Source organism: Mastacembelus armatus, chromosome 22 (genome assembly GCF_900324485.2).
Source record: "Mastacembelus armatus chromosome 22, fMasArm1.2, whole genome shotgun sequence".
In the NCBI taxonomy this organism is placed as follows: Eukaryota; Metazoa; Chordata; class Actinopteri; order Synbranchiformes; family Mastacembelidae; genus Mastacembelus; species Mastacembelus armatus.
Genome location: NC_046654.1, coordinates 2,939,325 through 2,957,341, shown reverse-complemented (window position 1 = coordinate 2,957,341; position 18,017 = coordinate 2,939,325). Strand labels below are relative to the sequence as shown.

Here is an 18,017-nt window from a genome sequence, read left to right as displayed (position 1 = left end):
TACTTTGTTTACGTGTAATTTATTTCGCAAAAATGTCAATAAATAGAGAGAAATGCAACTAAAATAAACGAATATGAAATGACTAATCTGTTTTGTTTTTCTTTAATACGGACACCTATTATTCTTTTGAAGAACTTTTTGGCGCGTTTATTTTGAAAGCGACAGCTGGACTCTTCCGGTCGCACTCTCGCTATCCGCGCTGGGATTTCCGCGCGGCGATAAGGCGCTGCCAAACCTGGCAACAACATTTTATTAGTTAAACGCAGTCTATGCGGCTGAAATCCACTTCCACGGTGCTGTAGAGGGCTGGCGGAGGACAGCGGGTACATGCTCCGTAGGTGACCGGAGACAGTCGAGCCCAGACGCCGCGCCCCGAAACCCAGACGGCGGTGTGGACGCTGCTACAATGAGCTCGGAGCACCAGAGCGACAGCGAGGACGCCGACGAGTCGCAGGACAGGCCCAACAACGGCAGCGACAAAGAGGAAGATCCTGACATCGACGACTCAGACGAGGACGATGAAATCCCTCGGCGGGGATCTCCTTCGCCGCCGGGGAGCAGCGGGGAACAGCCGGAACGCAGCGCCAGGTCTCTGGGGTCGGAGGAGCGGGAGAGCCATCTCCAAACAGCCGCCGCACCGCAGACAGGGAGCAGCGGGGTCTCCGGCTCCGAAGGCGGCAGGGGGAATCGTCTGTTTTCCTGGCTGCAGAGCAGGACTATAAGACGAGGGGTGTTTGTGGACCCAGCTCGGGATAACTTCAGGACAATGACCAGTTTGTACTGCTCCATGAATCCGGCTGTGGAGTCTGTGAACCTGAGCACTCAGACCCATGGAGCCGTGTTTAACCTGGAGTACTCCCCAGACGGGTAAGACACTTCCGAGTCTAACATTTGTGGCCTTTCACTCACATAAACACAAGCGGGCAAGAGCTCAGGTTTTATTTCCAAATCCATCCTCTCTGGCCTTGATACCATCCAAGGATCACTTCACTCAGAGAGATATCCGTGTTTATGCAGAGACTATATTCATTGGCAGGCTGGAAACCAAACAGGACAAGTTCGGCCTTCCCCCCCCCCCCCCAGTGCAAAACCCCCAGGGCCAGCACGACCAGTGAGTTCACCCAGGGGTCAAGCCTGGGAGCAGATATAGGAAATAAATCCTGCAGCCAAACCAGGTGCAGTGTCTGGGTCACATGGTGTTAGTGAGCATCATGTGAGCACAGAACAAAACATGTGTCCGTCCTGCAGTGAACAGTTTTTCTGGAAGATGCATGTGCGCAGGAGACGAGAAAAACATTTTATTGCCTACAGTTGTAGAAAATGATGAATTTGGGTGAAAATATTAGTTTGTTAACAAGTGTCTGTCTTTTTGCTCTGCCCAGGTCTGTGCTGACTGTGGCCTGTGAGCAGACTGAAGTCCTGCTCTTTGATCCCATCTCATCCAGACACATCAAAACCCTGACGGAGGCCCACGAGGACTGTGTCAACAACATAAGGTGCATTAATCTAATCTTTAATTAGTCCAGTGAGGATTTATAAAAGTAGGTGTGCAGCATCCTGCGGCGTAGACAGGGGAGGAGTTAAAGCTTAAAGCAGTGAAACATAAAAGATTCATGAAGCCAACATGCTCCTTTAAATCATCTTTATCGATGTTTGTGTATCGGGTTTAGCTCAAGCTTCTGTGTGGATTCATGGCTGCAGAGAATCTGAAATGAAAATGTTGACTCTGTGTCATGCAGGTTTTTGGACAATCGTTTGTTTGCCACATGCTCTGATGACACCACCATTGCATTATGGGATCTCCGTAAGCTGAATTCAAAGGTTTGCTCATTGCATGGCCACGCCAGCTGGGTGAAAAACATCGAGTATGACACCAACACTCGTCTCCTCGTCACATCCGGCTTCGATGGCAACGTCATCACGTGGGACACTAACAGGTTTGTGTGTGGTGTTTAGGGTATGTAGACGTCAAGGCAAACATGAAACGTGTAAAGATGAATATCAGTCAATCTTTATTTATATAGCACCTTACAACAAGGTTTATAATAAATAAATAAATAAATAAATAAAAAACATTTTCTCTCTGCTCCTGTTCTCCAAAATAAGTAAATCCAACAAATCTGTCTCTTATTTGAGTCAGAATTCAGTCACTTTTCACTACCTGGAAAATATTCAGATCTGTTCTGGTGGTTTCCTCATGCTGTACTTGCAGCTGCACATAAAACTCCAACCCATGCATCACTGACTTTTTAACAATCCTCTTTCTTTCGACCCATAAAACCTGCAACTTTACAACTTTTAAGTTGGGTGAAATGGGTTCTTTGGCTGTAATTCAACCCTGAAAACCTCCTTGTCTTTCCTGAAGTGCTACCCAGAGATGATGATGATGATGATAAAGTTGCTGTAACTCCAGACAGTTCACCTCGGGTTGTTTTTCTTCATCCAAACTGCTTCATTTTGAACAATACCTCCCTGCCTTAAGCAAAAACCTCGTTAACCTGAGTTATTTTAAAGTGTCTGAGACCACCAAAACTGTCCTCCTGCAGGTTTACAGAGGACGGCTGCCCGCACAAAAAGTTCTTCCACACCCGCTACCTAATGAGGATGCGTCTGACGCCTGACTGTTCCAAGATGCTCATCTCCACCTCCTCAGGGTACCTGCTCATCCTGCACGACCTGGACCTCACCCAGTCACTGGAGGTGGGCAGCTACCGCATGCTGCGAGCCCGGCGGACTCCACTCAGCTCAGGTCAGACCACACTTTGTATCGGCAGTTTAAAAATATCTGCCCAGTGTTTCCAGTTTTAATAAAACGAGTTTTGACCCTGATGTGATTCTGTAGATGGAGGCACATCGACGTCCAGGTCGGCTGGAACTCCTCGCCAGGGGAATGACTCCAGCAAGATCCACCCTCACAGAGAAGGTCAGAGATACTCAGATAATGAAACTGTATAATAGATATCTGTTGAGATGCTGGGATTCTAAGGTTATCATAAACCTGGTTTTCACAGGTCTTTCTCCAAGAAACAGCCTGGAGGTTTTGACACCAGAGATCCCAGGAGAGAGGGACAGAGGGAACTGCATCACCTCCCTGCAGCTCCATCCAAAAGGCTGGGCCACACTCATCCGATGCTCCAGCAACATGGACGACCAGGAGGTGAGGAAACACAGATGTGATCCTATATTTTAGAGCACTTTACTGCTTGTTCCCTCTTCATGTTTTTTAGATCTGAAAACAATCTGCTTTGACTTGCTTTGCATCTCCAACACCTGCCCCAACCTCTTTCCTCTCTTTCTCCAGTGGACGTGTGTGTATGAGTTCCAGGAGGGGGCACCCACCCGCCCACTCGTCTCCCCCCGCTGCTCCCTCCGCCTCACCCACTACATCGAGGAGGCCAACGTGGGGCGGGGCTACATTAAGGAGCTGTGTTTCAGCCCGGACGGACGGCTCATCTGCTCCCCCTATGGCTATGGCGTCCGCCTGCTGGCCTTTGATGAGCGCTGCAGCGAGCTGGCTGACTGCCTGCCCGTCCAAACCAGCTGCCTCAGGGAGATCCGTTCCATCTACTCGCACAGCGACGTGGTGCTCACCACCAAATTCTCCCCAACACACTGCCAGCTGGCCTCGGGCTGCCTCAGCGGACGTGTGGCCCTTTACCAGCCCAAGTTTTAGCATCAATTGCTGGCAGAGAGCGAAGCACTGCAGACCTGGGTACAGAGGTTCTGATGAGGGTTCCTGCACAGACCTAGACAGTCTAGAGAGAATTGTTCAAGAAGAAGAACATTTCCAAGATCTATTAGTTTGATAGTTGCATAAAAATCTTTAAAAATATTGCTCTGCTTGAGTATATTCTTCACGCAGCTTTATATTTTTTATGATTTTAGACCTGTATCATTTAATATATGCAGATATTTGTTGTCCAAAGCTGGTAATATTTCCTCTTTAGTATAATTTGGTGTAATTTACATCAAATCCAGAGGAAACTACTTTTTAAAAAAAAAAAAAAGAAAAGAAAAGTTGAAATGTAGCAGCCCTAGCATCTGTTTTAAAGTTTTCAGTGGACCAAATGGATTGAATTTACAACATGCAGATATTTCATATATGACATGTTGTGTGTATGTTGATAACCTGTGATTATTCTGAACCTTCTGCCAGATAATCTGATGAAAGCTGCACCAGTCTGGCATCTAAAATGTACCAAGTAAACCTGAAAGAGTATTTAAAGCACTTCTAGCCCCAGGTCTGCAGCTGTGAGCCGGGCTGAGTGTGTTTGGGTGGGAGCTGTCAGCTGATATTCACTGACCTGAAAAAAAAAAAAAAAACAATTAAAGGAGGAGAAGACGAGCTGTGTCCCTGACTGGGCTGCAGTGGAGGATGGAAACATTAGTCTGTCTGAGCCTGGACTGCAAGAAAATAAGATGCAACAAAACAGAAAATCTGGCAGTTGCGAACTAGACTTCCACTCTCAGCCTGATGAGGAGGTTTGATTGTTAAATTCAGAGATGCAACGTGGCATCAGTCAAAAAATAACTCTGCAGGTGCTCTGTGATTCTTTTTCATACTAAAGATTAATTTTGCTCTCTATAGCAGTAGGACACTTATTTCGAGACTCGGCACGTCCACGCGTTGACGTCTTGGGACAAAAACACTAAGGATGCAAACAAATATCAATCCATTAATTCTAACGAGACAAAGAAACAGGCGCTTGTGTCTGTCATCTGCGTTGTTGCTGGTCGTCTGGACTGGGCGTCCTCTGCTGCGGATCGTGTCGTTCTCAGCTGCTCCGCTCTGCTCATGCCTTTTCCCCACAGGTGCTGCTTCTCTGCTCATACAATCTGAACTTTGACCTTGGACTTCAAGGACCTCATCAAGGCTTTTTGCCTTCACTCATGGATAGCGGCATATACACTTCTTGCTTGTCATGTTGTCGCTCTCCGCCTTGTTTTTCTGCCCCGTCTTTGAAGACTTTGACTGGTTTTATTGGTGTGTTAATGTCGACACTACTTGTAGCACCGTGTTTCTATTTTTTGATTCTTTGCTCACTTGTTACTTTTTTTAAATCGCTAACACTCATTATGTTTCAGTCACTCCTTGTTTTGAGTCTTGTTTTTATCTCAACTCCGAGGATGGAAGCTTCATGGGGTTTGGACAGTAGAGAAGTGAAGCAGTCAGTATCTCAGTTTCCAAAGTGCTCCCCTGATATTTCCAATCCCACTTTCTGCACAAGTCGCTTTTCAAGGACAAGAGTTCTAATTACATTTTCTCCAATAGTTAAGTCTGGTCTTATTATACTATGTTCTGCAGTGTGTTAATCCATTTTTTAAAATATTCTATGACTCCATACTTTACACTCCTACTGAAGATGTAACAATTTCATAGTTTTGTTCTTAAAAGCCTCAGTAATGTCCTGTATACTGCCAGGCACCGTAGATTCTGGCAGATGTTACTCAAACAGCTGTAAAGAGTGCAGTGGGGACTGCTGTCGCTGGTGGGTTTATGTACATTTGTTGTTCTAATGGGTTTTTTCAACAACAAGTGAATGTAATGTGGGATTGAGTTTGGACAAAGTACAGTGCCCGTGTTTATAGTGAGGCCGGAACAAACAGGTCTGTGCGTTGTGGTCGCTCCTTGATTTTAGTTTTTTTTTTTTTTTTTTTTTTTTTTTTTAAGTGCAGAGATGCTCCATGGCATCAGTATGTGGGCACACACATGATACTAGAATCATTTCACTGTTGGTTTCAGTCCATTCATGGGATGATTTAAGATTAAGTCGCCTCTGCTTCCCTTTACAAGATGAAATTTGCCAAGAAACATGTGACTTGTTTTCTGAGCTTGTACCTCATTAAGTTGGTTTTTGAAGAGAGTGTTGATCCACATCAGTGTTTCTCCTCATCGCTTCCAGTTCCTTACTTTTACAGTGTAATAAAGCAAAGCGGCCAGGCTTTAATTTCCTCTCTAAGTAGCGAACACATTGCTTGGACTGATTTACTGCTGCAGATGCTTTTGTGTTTGTTACCATTGTAGTATAGCTGCTGTAAGAGCCAAGTACATGTGGTTGTTAGACCCTAGTGTAAACTGGTAACAGTACATGCTGACTGACTGCAGAATAGATAATAGTGTGCTGTTATGTACAGAAAACATAGACATAAGTGTATACTACTATGCATACCAGCCTTTATGAAGATTCTTCTTTCTTGTTTATGAGAGGGTGGTGTTGTGTGTTGAGCTGTCAGATGCCAAAATACACTTCAGCTTGGACACAGCAGTGCTCCTCTGTAGTGAGCTGAGAACTAAAAGTGAACATCTGATGTTATTGATGTTAAAGGCATTGTTTGACATTTTGGGAAATATATTTATTTGCCTTCTTGCAGCGTGTTGATTAGATGATATATACCAGTCTTGACTCTTTGCAGTACGTTGACCTTCTTTTAAAAAAAAAAAAAAAAAAATGTAATAATTGTATGTTTGGATCTGATGGGGAAAAAACAAATGATTCATTGATTCATTTGGTTTTGTGGTGAAGAGATGAAGCTTATTAATTCCCAGCTCATGACGTGGCCCCTGTCTGTAATGAAGGAAGGATGCTTTTAACACATTGTACCTCAGTTAACTGTGTTGTTCAGTATGTCCCAAAAGGGTTCGTTTCACTTTCAGCTCAGTCAATTCAGGGACTTCTTTCCTCTTCTGGAATAACTAATTTTATTGTGTATTAAGAAACGTGTCTTTAGTTTCATTTACGGTTAAATGTTTTAATTGGCTGAGCTGATGGTCAAAGGACCAGCCATGCTGTATATTCACTGCTGCTTTTATTTCACCTATATTCACAGGCTCTTTGGAAAGAAGTGTCTTATCTGCCACTTTCACTTCAGGTATAGCAAAAAACCGGGTTCATTAATATGAATTTGTTCTTTTTTTTTGTTCATTGTGTGTTAACTGAATGTAAAGTGGTTCGGTTGATACCTGTGCACATGTCACAGCTGGAGGAAATGTGGACAAAAACATGTTGAACTGCTTGCACTGTTGTTTCTTACATGGCTATACACAGCAGCAACAATGATACTAAAATGGTACTTACTATCACTAAAATAAAAAGTTAGCTTCTTTTGCACTGCGCACTGTTCTGTGTATCAGTCTGTCCAGTGATTTTCAGATTCAGGTTTTAACATTTTACATGTGAAATGCACAAAATTGCCACTTGATGCCAACTAAACTCCCTGGATGCAAAGGCTGAAATAGGCTGTAAACCAGTGTGAGGAAGAAGGATCACTGAACTGGTCTACTAGTGACCTTAGCTTTGCTTTGCATGATGACAACTGGAATAGCACGCTGCTCCCCAAATGTTTGTGGGTATATTATAAGCCTTTTTACCTGTTGCATATGTGCAGCTTTGAGCACTTTAGCCAAAGACTTATAGATACAAAACAATTGATTTTAAAAGGCAGCTCCCATCTGACTTTTCATCTAGCGCCATCTCCGGGTCAGTTTTTCACTTGTCCAGTACTTTGGTTTGAAACCACATACTAGCAAAACTAATGCCATTCCTGTCAAACTCAGGTTTAGTTTGTGTCATGTTTGTTTGCATTAGGATGCAAAACTAAAATGTTGAACTTTAGTCATCGTGAGCATTTCAGCATGATCTTACTGAGCACAGAGTGACACCATTTGAGCCTTTCTTCCTCTTCTTTCCCCACAGTTGTCCCACTTCTCTTCACTCAGTTCAAGTTTAGATCTTAGAATATCGAGAACACAAATTAAGGAACCTTTATTTTTTATGGTGTTGTTGGACATCAGTCAAACACAGTGTTAGAAAAAACATGTCACATCAGACCAGCTGACTCTTAAATCCTCAACCAAGTCTTTGTACCAGTAAATAACGAACAATACAGCATCACTGGCTATAAAGAGGTACTAACTAAATGTTACATGAAGTTAGACTTTATCATAAGAGAACTGTCCATTAAGGGGTCAATGTCCATTATCCTTAAAATGTCATAACTTGTGTAACTTTATAGAAATGATTTTAGCATTGTTAGTTTGAGTCTTTGAGATAAATCATCAGATAATCTGCATTAAAGGATCACACAAAACCAAATGTTGAATATTGTGACATCATACATCACTACATTGGAGGTGGTCGAAATCTGAGACAGATATTTTAAAGTCTTAACAGATAAAATTCAGGTTTTAATGGCACTTGGCTATGTAGAGTTTCATTGGGTGAACTGACCCTTTAATAGTGTCCTCTCAGTCACAGTAGAAATGTGTTGTTTTCCCACACGACATTTTTCACATCTTGAACTGAATTTTTTCAACCTCTTATCCTGGTCTGATTATCAGGTGTCTTCAGCCTGTCACCCCCTCACTCCTCTCATGCTCTGGAGGACCGAGCTCTCCTTTTCTGCAGCTGCTCCTGCTCCAGCCGCTGACTCTCCCTGCGGCGGTTGATGGCCTTGGTGCTGGCGCGAAGCTTACGGAGCCTTAGGGCACGAAGCTGCAGCTGAAGGTCTTGGGGGACCTTGCCTCCTTTGGCCCGGATCTCCTTCAGCCTCTGAATGGGAGTTTTGCTGAGGGTGAAGTCACAGATGGAGGGCAGTGGCTCCGTTCCAACAGTGCACTGACGCCTGGATGGGATGTAACCCTCGGCCCAAACCACAACCTTGTACTCACCAGGGTTCAGAAGTCGCCAGTAGTCCCCATCAGCAGCTGCAGGAGATAAACATGAGATGGAAATCTGCCTTTGAACATCACAGCAGGTAAAACTCATGACTGAATTCAATTTAGCTGCTTTGGTTTTAGTTTGCTGGTTTTGTGGATGTGGGTCAATGTTATTAGTGACATCTGTGCTTCTCCTCATATGACAACTCAAAATGTCTGCAGGGTAACAACCCGCCCATGTATGATTTGTGTGATGAAAGAACCACAGTGACGTTATGATTTGTTTTAGTCCTTTAGTCCTTTCTATGCAGCTGTCAGACTGTTTCAGGTGCATTGAAATTCTACCGACATTGTCGTCATTTGGGTAATTACAGTAACAGAACAAAATGAGCTGCAGTGTTTACTGTGTTGGGCCATGCTGTAGAAACAGCTTCTTCCAATTATTAAGCTCCCAACATGTTCCAGAGTCTGGATCCTGGGAGAGTTTTGCAGTTGATCAAACTCAGTTTCTTCTAATTCTTCATTTTTTATCATAGCAGGAAAGCTGAGCCCTTCAACCAATCAACTTGTGACATTTCATGATCATCTTCAACCACAGAAACATGAATCTATATCTCATATTGTCCTAATTAGAAAGAAATGCTCATAGAAAACAACAGCTAGTGACTGACCTGATCGGATGTCGTGCCCGTGGTCCTCCACCTTGATTATAGCGTCTGCTATTCCTTGTTTGGTCAGTTTGTCCCTCACCACACCTTTAATCCCTCTGTGAACCTGAGTGAAACGCAAATACTGCACTGTCAGGACTTAAAAAGAACATTAAATGCAGAAATAAAAAAAAAAAAAAACAACAACGATGATATAAAAGAGATTCTGAGCTGCAGCAGTGCTGAAATCCAGCTGATAACTTTAGTCATTTTCTTTGGACAGACAGATGCACGCTGCAGATGCACACATACCTGCTCCATGTAAACCAGCAGGGACTCCTTGTTGTTCTCCCACTCGATGGGAAGTTCACTGACATGAGGGAACTTGTCACAGGACAGCTCCACTGTCACCTCGAAGCAGTTGGTGTGCAGGTAACTGAAATCATTCATACCTGTAGAAAAGAAAGTAAAGTCATGAGTGATAACATTTAATTAGAATTTATAAATAAAGAGCAACAAAAGCCTAAAACCAGAGATACAAGGGACTCAAATTAAATTCAGAACTCATTTTGAAAGGATGGATAAGATCTCCTGGGATGGCTGTAACGACTCAGAAAGGTGACTCACTGCCGGGGACGGTGTGCCAGGCTCCACCGTTGATGATGTTGTTGTGTAATTGGAAGTCCTCGTAGTGGCAGATGCGGCGGTCGGGGTTGGCCATCACCAGGTGTGTGGAGGCGTAGACGCTGGCCAGCCAGCGGAAGAACGCGTCGTCTGCTGTGGGGGTGTTTTCCTGAGGGGCCCAGTCACGTGTGCAGTCAAACGGATACGTAACCACCAGTTCTCCACCATGAAGGTTCGCACTGAGCACGAAGGGAATATCCTGCATCCAGTTGATCACAGCACGGGTCTCTGGTGCCACCTGGACATAGGTGTCGAAGTAGTTATGTAAAAGTACCAAGTAACACACCTGTATTTAAAAAAACTCCTAAATAGAAGTAGAGAAGCATTATACTCCCTAAAACTAATAGATGATTACAAATTACATTAATACATTGTGCGTCAATGTGTATGCAGTGGTTTAGGACATTTTCTCTTTTCTTTTTTTAGTGAGATACTGAATCATTTCAACTTTAAAACAATTATTTAAATGCAACCATTTGAGATCACTAACAAAAATCTGAAACATGACAAGGGGCCCCGCCCAGGCACCGTTTTTGTGAGGGATCACAAGCTAAAAAGAAACAACCAGTTTCAGATGTTTTCATGCAAAATCTGGCTCCGAAAGTAGCTGTAGGAAAACAGCACTAGATTTTCTCTGAAATGCAGTAGAGTCAATGCATCAGGTGGCACAAGTACCTCAAAACTGTACTTAAATGCAGTTCCTGAGTAGATACACTTTACTTTACTGTACTTTGCACCACAGTATTTCAGACAGTAAGAGTCATTTATCCAGCTAAATATTCATAAACAAAGGTTAGAATTTCAGAAGATGTGTCCCATATGATGTGGACTATGCTGTGCTGTTTTCTGGGTGGAGTGTATTTGGCTGAGACAGGTCCAGGTCGGTTGTTGTATTGATGTCTGACTATCTCTAAGCTGGAAATGGAAACACGTCACTTACTGTGTGTCAATGCAGAACAAGAACAAGATGCTCAGAGAAAATATTAGCTAGTAGAGATTTGCTAGTTTTTTATATCAGGGTATCAACAGACTGTTACCAGATACTGAGTGATGGTGCTCGGGCTTCCAGGAAAAATGCGGCTTTCTCTGGCTCTGATCTCGTTTCCTGCTCTGAGGCTTGGATGTCGCAGATATGGAAACATTAATTTCCTCTTTCCTCACTGTCTGCCCTCTAAAAAGAATAGTTTTTCAGGGTCACAAACTAGAGGTGTTCTCTATCACCCTTTTTAAAGGTTTCTTGTGTTTTTGGTGCAGGATATTGTTAAATCACTTCTCTGTGTTTAATATTATCATTCATTGCTAATATTTGCCACATCAGGGTTTTAGTCTTTCATTGATCAGTGAAGCCTGAGTTTAATGTGTCCTCTCCTGGTCTTACAGGAGTGTTAACAGTTCATTGTGATAGTCGTCTCTTTTCTGGCATGCACTAGTGTCTGCCATGTTATTCTGAAAAATACCAGCAGATGGAACCAAAGAAATTACTTTTTTAAATTCCTCTACATCGTGGCTGTAACTGAATCCCTAAACCTACTCAGCAGTGTTGCACAAATGAGACAGTGTGTCCCTACTGTGGCATTTTCTTTAGTGTAGTACTCTGGGATGGGGATGTAGTGGTTAGAGACTTTGGATGCATCTGCCGCGATCTCCTGGGCGTCCCACATGATGTTGTTCAGGTCAGGAAAATTATGATTCAGGTCTATTCCTTCAAAAGTGTATCGTCCTTCAGCCCAGCCAGCCAGTTCTGAGCCCTGCAGCAGAATGGATTAATATGATTTCATACATTCTGTACCAAAACGTACGAAAAATAAAATAACAGTCTCTTTTGGCGTCACAGTAAACAAATGTGTAAGGAAGCCATCCAATATGAATGAAAAAACAAAACACAGTGATTTGGCTTGAAGCAGACTTGTTCCTTCGGGGAGTAAAGGTTTGTCTTTTCCATCAAGCCCTTAAATATATTTGTTTTAAATAGTAAAAGTTCAACCAAGCCAAGAAAAACAGAAAAGATCCCAACCTTCTCCCCTTCTCATCAAATCATCCTTCCTTTCTCTACTTGACTAATGTCTGACTGTTACAGCCAGTTTCAACAGGCCACAATGAAAAAATACACTTTAATGGGAGTTTTACATGCTACACACTACTCCATCCCTCCAGCCTGCAGTGTCAAAGTATGTTTTGACCAGTTGCTGTATTTTTTCAGTCTATCCTGGTATTATACTGCAAGGCTTTGCACTGCAGACTTCTGAGGTTTTTGCACAAGTTTTTGCATATTTCTGTTTGTATGTCATTCTCCACCAATCCAGGTTTCAGCAAAATGAGGCTTGTAGTGTTTGCAGTAAGTTCTACACTCTACATTTAACACTACACTTTCAGCATTACACACCTTCTCATAAGCTACTTCATATCCATCAGGGTTCATGGAGGGCAGGAGGTGGATTCGTGTCTCAGTAATCAGGCGGACGATTCGCTGGTTGCCCTTCTTGTACTCGCTGCATAAGTACTGCATGAGGTTTAGGAGGAGCTCTCGGCCAAGAGCCTCGTTCCCGTGCATCCCCGCCACATAGCGAAACTCTGGCTCACCTGCCAAGAGTAATAGTTTGAGAGTAACATTACCTACCAATAAATGTGGAGGAATTTGTCTGTGACGTTTGTGCAAAGACGTAACACCATAAAGTAATAAGTCGCACTAAACACAAAGAAACTTAGCTTGAGTTAAAGTTAAAAGGCAGAGACACATGAGGAACACATCCAGCCTCAGATCCAACTTTAAGACTCTTTGTATTGTGTTGAGCAACAGCGTGGAGTTATGGCCTCAGCACTTTGCCAGTAATCATACTTGGACTGGCCAGACTTGATGGCAGACATTCTTGAATAGAAAAACCCAAGATCTGCACTTGATTCATCAGCATTTCTTGTAATTCAAAAACAAAAATGTGCAATAACTTTTTTGGCAACAGTAACTACTTAACCATGAAACCATGGAAATGAATATCAGCTGCTGACACCTTAATAATCTTAATTCAGATCATTCTCCCTCAGGAGGGGAGCAGTTTAAAATGTGTTTATACTGCTTGTTTGAGAAGAAATACAAGCTGAACTCAACTCATTTATTTAAACTTTCAGGGCAGACATACTGTCGAGTGGCCACAAAACCCTCGGTCTTTGTATCATGTTTGGTGGTGAGTGTGCAGCCTCAAGTTTAGGACTATTATCAGTTTGTTTATATAAGAGAGGCCTTCTCTGTTAGACACTCTCTGTGGTGCTGCAGCAGAAAGGAGGCTGAGTAAACACTGGACGATGCTGAACTGGGCCCCTGAGCAGCTAATGATGAACTCTGGCCCAGAAAGTACTGAATTTAAGGTTTCAGTTAACATGTGCTCACCTAGCTCATGCTTGCCGGGGTTATCTGAGATCTCCATGACGTAGAGCTTGAGCCCCATGTAGCTCTTCCCGATGGTGTAGATGCGGGTGATGTCTGGGCACTTCTCGGCCACAGACTTCATAAGCTGTGGGGTTAAGAGGAAAAGGACTGAAAGGGTTAAATGAGAACTCAAAATCTGCAGACTGTTAGGACTGTGAGTAAAAACCCAGGCATTAGCTTTAGGGGAGTCAGAGTTACTCATCGTGCTCTTACTGTTCTCATCTCTTTGTAGTTGTGGTGCCTGAAGTCCAGAGCATCTTTCGACCCTGGTTCTTGCTCTGATGAGTAGATGTCATTTGAATCTAGAAGGAAACAGGTTTTCTTTTGACTGGGAGACAAAAAGACTTGTAGCCTTTTCATGTTGACTGAATTTAAATGCATTTTTTAGGTATTAGTGATATATCTCTTTAAATGAATCATTGTTTTCACTACCGTGAACCCGACAGCCCAGTATCTCCGCCCTGAGGCAGATGGTTCCTTTAGAGTACCAGGTCTGTGGGTTGATACGGATGAAACGGGCGACAGTGGGAACAGGAAGGAGTCCAAGTACTGGTGTTTCTAAATCCCGGTTTCCTTCAAAGATCTGTACAATTCAATGGGATATTGCACAGGTCATTGTTTTAGGAAGAGGAATACAAACATCTTGAGACATTTACTTTTAAAACTAAAAAGAGATCATATACTTATATAAGATGCTATGACTAAATTCAGAGGTTTAATGGTGTGAAGAGTAATTATAATAGTCATTTTACATAGAGGCTGGTTTGTTGAAGCTCCTTATAGATGATGAAACTGGCAAATTTACACTAAAACATTGATGTTTACGTTGGATGCTGCAGTTCATCTCCACCCAAACTCCAGTGTAGCTGCACTGGAAATAACTCAGTAATGTTATTACTTTACATCCTTCACTATGAGCATTTGTTGGAAAGAAAAACGTCTCGTCAGACACAAAATGGCCATATTATGAACCTCAGGCTGCACTGTGGCTTTAGTGCTAGATGTTAGCATGAAGATGGTAAACATTATACCCACTAACAGCTGGTTAATGCTGTCACTGAGCACATGTCTGCATGCTGATGGTAGCATTTAGCCCCACAGAGCTGCTGGCATGGCTGCAGACTCTTAGATCTAGGTTTGCATCAAAACACACACACCTGGACACAGTCATGCCAGATTTATTTCTAAATTTCCATCCGGTCTGAAATCTGTTAAAAAGCATTTAAGATGCTAAAGATAAACATACCAGACTGAAAACTTGGAGGAGAGTGATGCAAACAAATTTTCTTTCATCTCCAGTTCCTTAGAAAAGGGATCAGACTTTTCCAGAAGACTGTCCAGCCCTCAACGGTGTTAAACAAGAAGTCTCTGGGTCAGGGTGCAGGTTTAAAACCATACAATGACCTTAAATGTCTTTGAATGTCCACATGCCTGTCGCAGCATGAACCATGAGGATTTTGTAAGTTTGAACATACATTTTGATTTAGTCTCAGTGGAGGAACAATTTGGCAGCTGACAGGGAAAAAGTCATTCTAACAGATCGACTACTATGGTTTATAGTCAGTAAAATGCAATAGACGGCTCCACTTTCTTGATTTGCTTTAGTTTTAAGTTGTCTTTGTTTTTTTTGTTCACTTCAGCACAAACTCGTCCAGATCTGTTTTCCATCTGTATAAGGCCCACAGCTGGCACATCCCTTAAGACAGAGAGGACAAGCAGCAGTTCTTACCGCTTCTTCTGTCCCATTCATGCAGGTTTCCCAGTTCACAGAGTCATTACTCAGCTGCACTTTGTAGGTTTCGACCCAGTCCCAACTATAGTGAACACCAAAACACACAAAATCCATTTTTAATAGACTTCAGTGCCATCAAGTAAAGAACACTGTGCTCTGTCTTTGTTGCACAAACCACTGAATATAAAGAATCTACAGTATATTCAATGAAGAGCTAATTTCCAAAATGATATACATCCATATTCAACTGGTCTGGATCTGTAGGATCCAACCTGTAAATCATTTCGACAACAAATTATGTGTTTTTATTTATTTTGCTGTGTTAGGACCATTTGTCATTTTGGAACAGAAACTCTTCAGACTTTGATTCTGATACTACCTGACCTCCAGATGGAGTTTCGGCCCTGCAGGATGACCCCAGTGAACAGGGTGAGGTGTAGAGCGTCCACCTCAAGCCACTGGTGTCGGTCTTTGTAGTCTGCACACCAGGCGCCATCGTACAGGTCCCCATCCTCAATGCCAGCCTGAAAACAGAACATCTCACACTGAATTTTTTGGCAGCTGCTGAACACATTAAACTGACTCAAAGTGCTCCTGGCTCTGCCTCACTGGGAAGCATTGCATAAGAGTTTGGTGTTGACCTGGTTGTAATAGAATTGCTTACAGACGCAGATTTTAAACCGTTGTTCAAGTTGAGAAGCATTTAGTGGAAAGTGTGGACAGAAAATATGATAATCACAAGTGAACAGACAAGCATTTGAATTATAGCTTAAATGTCCTTATTGCCCTTCTCAGTTTCTAAAAGAATCATTTCTCTGGTGTTTGAAATGACCCCTGATCCAGACTGACCTGCATATTCAGCCTCCCCCTGTGAGGGCCCAGACCAGTCCGCAGGTAGGAAGACGCTTGGATCTGGCTGTCATCAACTCGCAGCGACTCCAGGCCGAGGGGAGGACAGTCTGGAAGGTTAATGAGATAAAATCTTCTTAGGGTTTATGTCAGATGCTGAACCTTTTAGAAACAGCGACTGGCTCCTGAGGGGTTAAACTCTTTCTGGTTTCACTGAGTAAATAACCCCAGGGCTGATGCAATTTGAGAAGCCAGCGGTTGTAATGTGGGTTATTCCTAATCATGCTGGGTCGGGTCAGTGTTGGTCTACTCCTTTGTGGGTAGGGGGAGTGCAGGAAACTGGAGATAAGTGAATCTGTGGAGAGTTTGAATGTAATTTGACACATGAGGGCCAAGAAAGTGTCGAGTCAAATGTTTAGCAAAGCACAGATGAAAGTTATTGCTGCAGGGTATTTTAGGACTTTGGGAGAAAGCAGCAACATTTCTATTACTCACAAAATCTACCAGTGCTGGAAGGTCAAAGCAGCTTTGTTCATTGTCCTCATGTCAAACTGTGTTTTTAAACTTAAAGAAATGGGAACAGAATAAAAATGACTTTACATTAGTGCCTCCCACAATATGTACAAAGTTGTTATTTGTTATAAACCACTTAGTTTTCTGACACATTTCCTGCTTCCAGCTTTTTCAGTTCAGTATTGTTGGGTTTCCTTAGTTTTCCGACATAGTTAGTTCCATATGAATCTGGGGTTGGTAGTTTCCAGCCTGTTCCAGCTAAAATCATAAACCACATTTTTTGGAAAGACACTGAATGGAACAAACAGTAGCAAAACTATGTACATGAATGTTTGATTCCACCAGTTTATAGACATTTTTATTTATAAACGCTCTACAGTGCACACACCAATAGTTGTATTTTCATTTAACTGAGAAACAGCAAATTAGTTCATAATGATAATTAACTGATTTTTTACTACAAATGTACAAAATCCACAGGATTACAAAGACGCTGAAGCTGATTCAGGGTCCCTGAAGGCATCATTATTTTTTAACTGTAGGCTACTACTTCTTTTTTTAACACAATCATAATTGGGTTTGATTATTTTTAAGTTTCCCTGACTTCCTACAGCAGACCTACATGGCAGACATTCAGATATTACACAGACTACAGCCCTAGTATATTTCCTACCCAGTTCAGTTTTCTCATCTTCTGTCTTGGTGTCATCTGTCTCTTTCTTTTTCTTGTCGATCACTTCTTGGTTGTCTGGGCTGCTGCTTCGGGCGTCCAGATGTTTGCCTCTAGCAGTGCTGGTGAATAGCTTTATCGGTGCAGTGGTTGGACTCGGCGTGTCTCTGCTGTGATCCTCCACAGTGACAGTCGTGGTTGTAGACGTGCTGTTTGATAGTAAAAAGCTGCCGGTGGTTGTATCATTTATCAGCGCTCCAGCTTCGTCTAGAATCCCCCCCAGGAAAATCACTGCAGCCAGCACGCACAATGACCTTTTCATCTTGCTCTTTGTTTGCAGCTGCAGACTGTTGCAGGAAAAAATCCCCGGCTAATTTATGTGGAGATGACAGAGCCAGACCTCCATCCACATCCCTCCCCCAGCCCCCACTCCCTCCCCAAATTCCTGCTGAAGCTCCACAAAATTTGGTGACTCAAAAGCAGATGTGTGCATAATTGGAGTTTCCATAATGCGGGTTATGTTTGCAGTGGTGACCCATATTTTTTAACAGTCAACGTTTGTGAACTCAGTTTCTTTACTGTAGCAAAAACAAAGCAGCTATATGCAAAGGCAGTACACATTGTTCCTCCAGGATTAGGTCAGAGGTCCACATAGCTGTAAGCCATGAAAAATGTCAAGTCAGGACACTGGCCCCATTGCAATAAAGCAGAAATATGGTCCAATTCATACTTAAATGAAATGCATCTACAGAAATTATACCAGGATACTGTCCCCTACTGGTAATTCTCCTAGTTGCTGCTATATGAGCCAGTTCCAGGACCAAAGAAATCACTATTTCATTTTC

General features: G+C 42.8%; 2 protein-coding genes across 2 annotated transcripts; one reads left to right on the top strand and one right to left on the bottom strand.

Moving 5' to 3' along the window:
* Positions 1 to 186: 186 nt before the first annotated feature.
* wdr32 (WD repeat domain 32) lies at positions 187 to 5,074 on the top strand. The gene is made up of 7 exons (XM_026307766.1): positions 187 to 867; positions 1,383 to 1,496; positions 1,740 to 1,937; positions 2,547 to 2,749; positions 2,843 to 2,923; positions 3,012 to 3,157; positions 3,302 to 5,074. Exons 1-7 carry the CDS (start codon positions 407 to 409, stop codon positions 3,671 to 3,673), a joined length of 1,575 nt encoding a protein of 524 aa, XP_026163551.1. The 5' UTR covers positions 187 to 406; the 3' UTR covers positions 3,674 to 5,074.
* A 2,663-nt stretch (positions 5,075 to 7,737) lies between these two features.
* cpxm1a (carboxypeptidase X (M14 family), member 1a) lies at positions 7,738 to 17,562 on the bottom strand. Its single transcript, XM_026308442.2, has 13 exons — positions 17,176 to 17,562; positions 15,990 to 16,099; positions 15,525 to 15,664; positions 15,138 to 15,222; positions 13,841 to 13,991; positions 13,622 to 13,710; positions 13,370 to 13,493; positions 12,371 to 12,567; positions 11,556 to 11,735; positions 9,931 to 10,225; positions 9,616 to 9,755; positions 9,328 to 9,430; positions 7,738 to 8,704 (listed from the first exon to the last, which is right to left on the bottom strand). Exons 1-13 carry the CDS (start codon positions 17,492 to 17,494, stop codon positions 8,370 to 8,372), a joined length of 2,268 nt encoding a protein of 755 aa, XP_026164227.1. The 5' UTR covers positions 17,495 to 17,562; the 3' UTR covers positions 7,738 to 8,369.
* Positions 17,563 to 18,017: the final 455 nt, after the last annotated feature.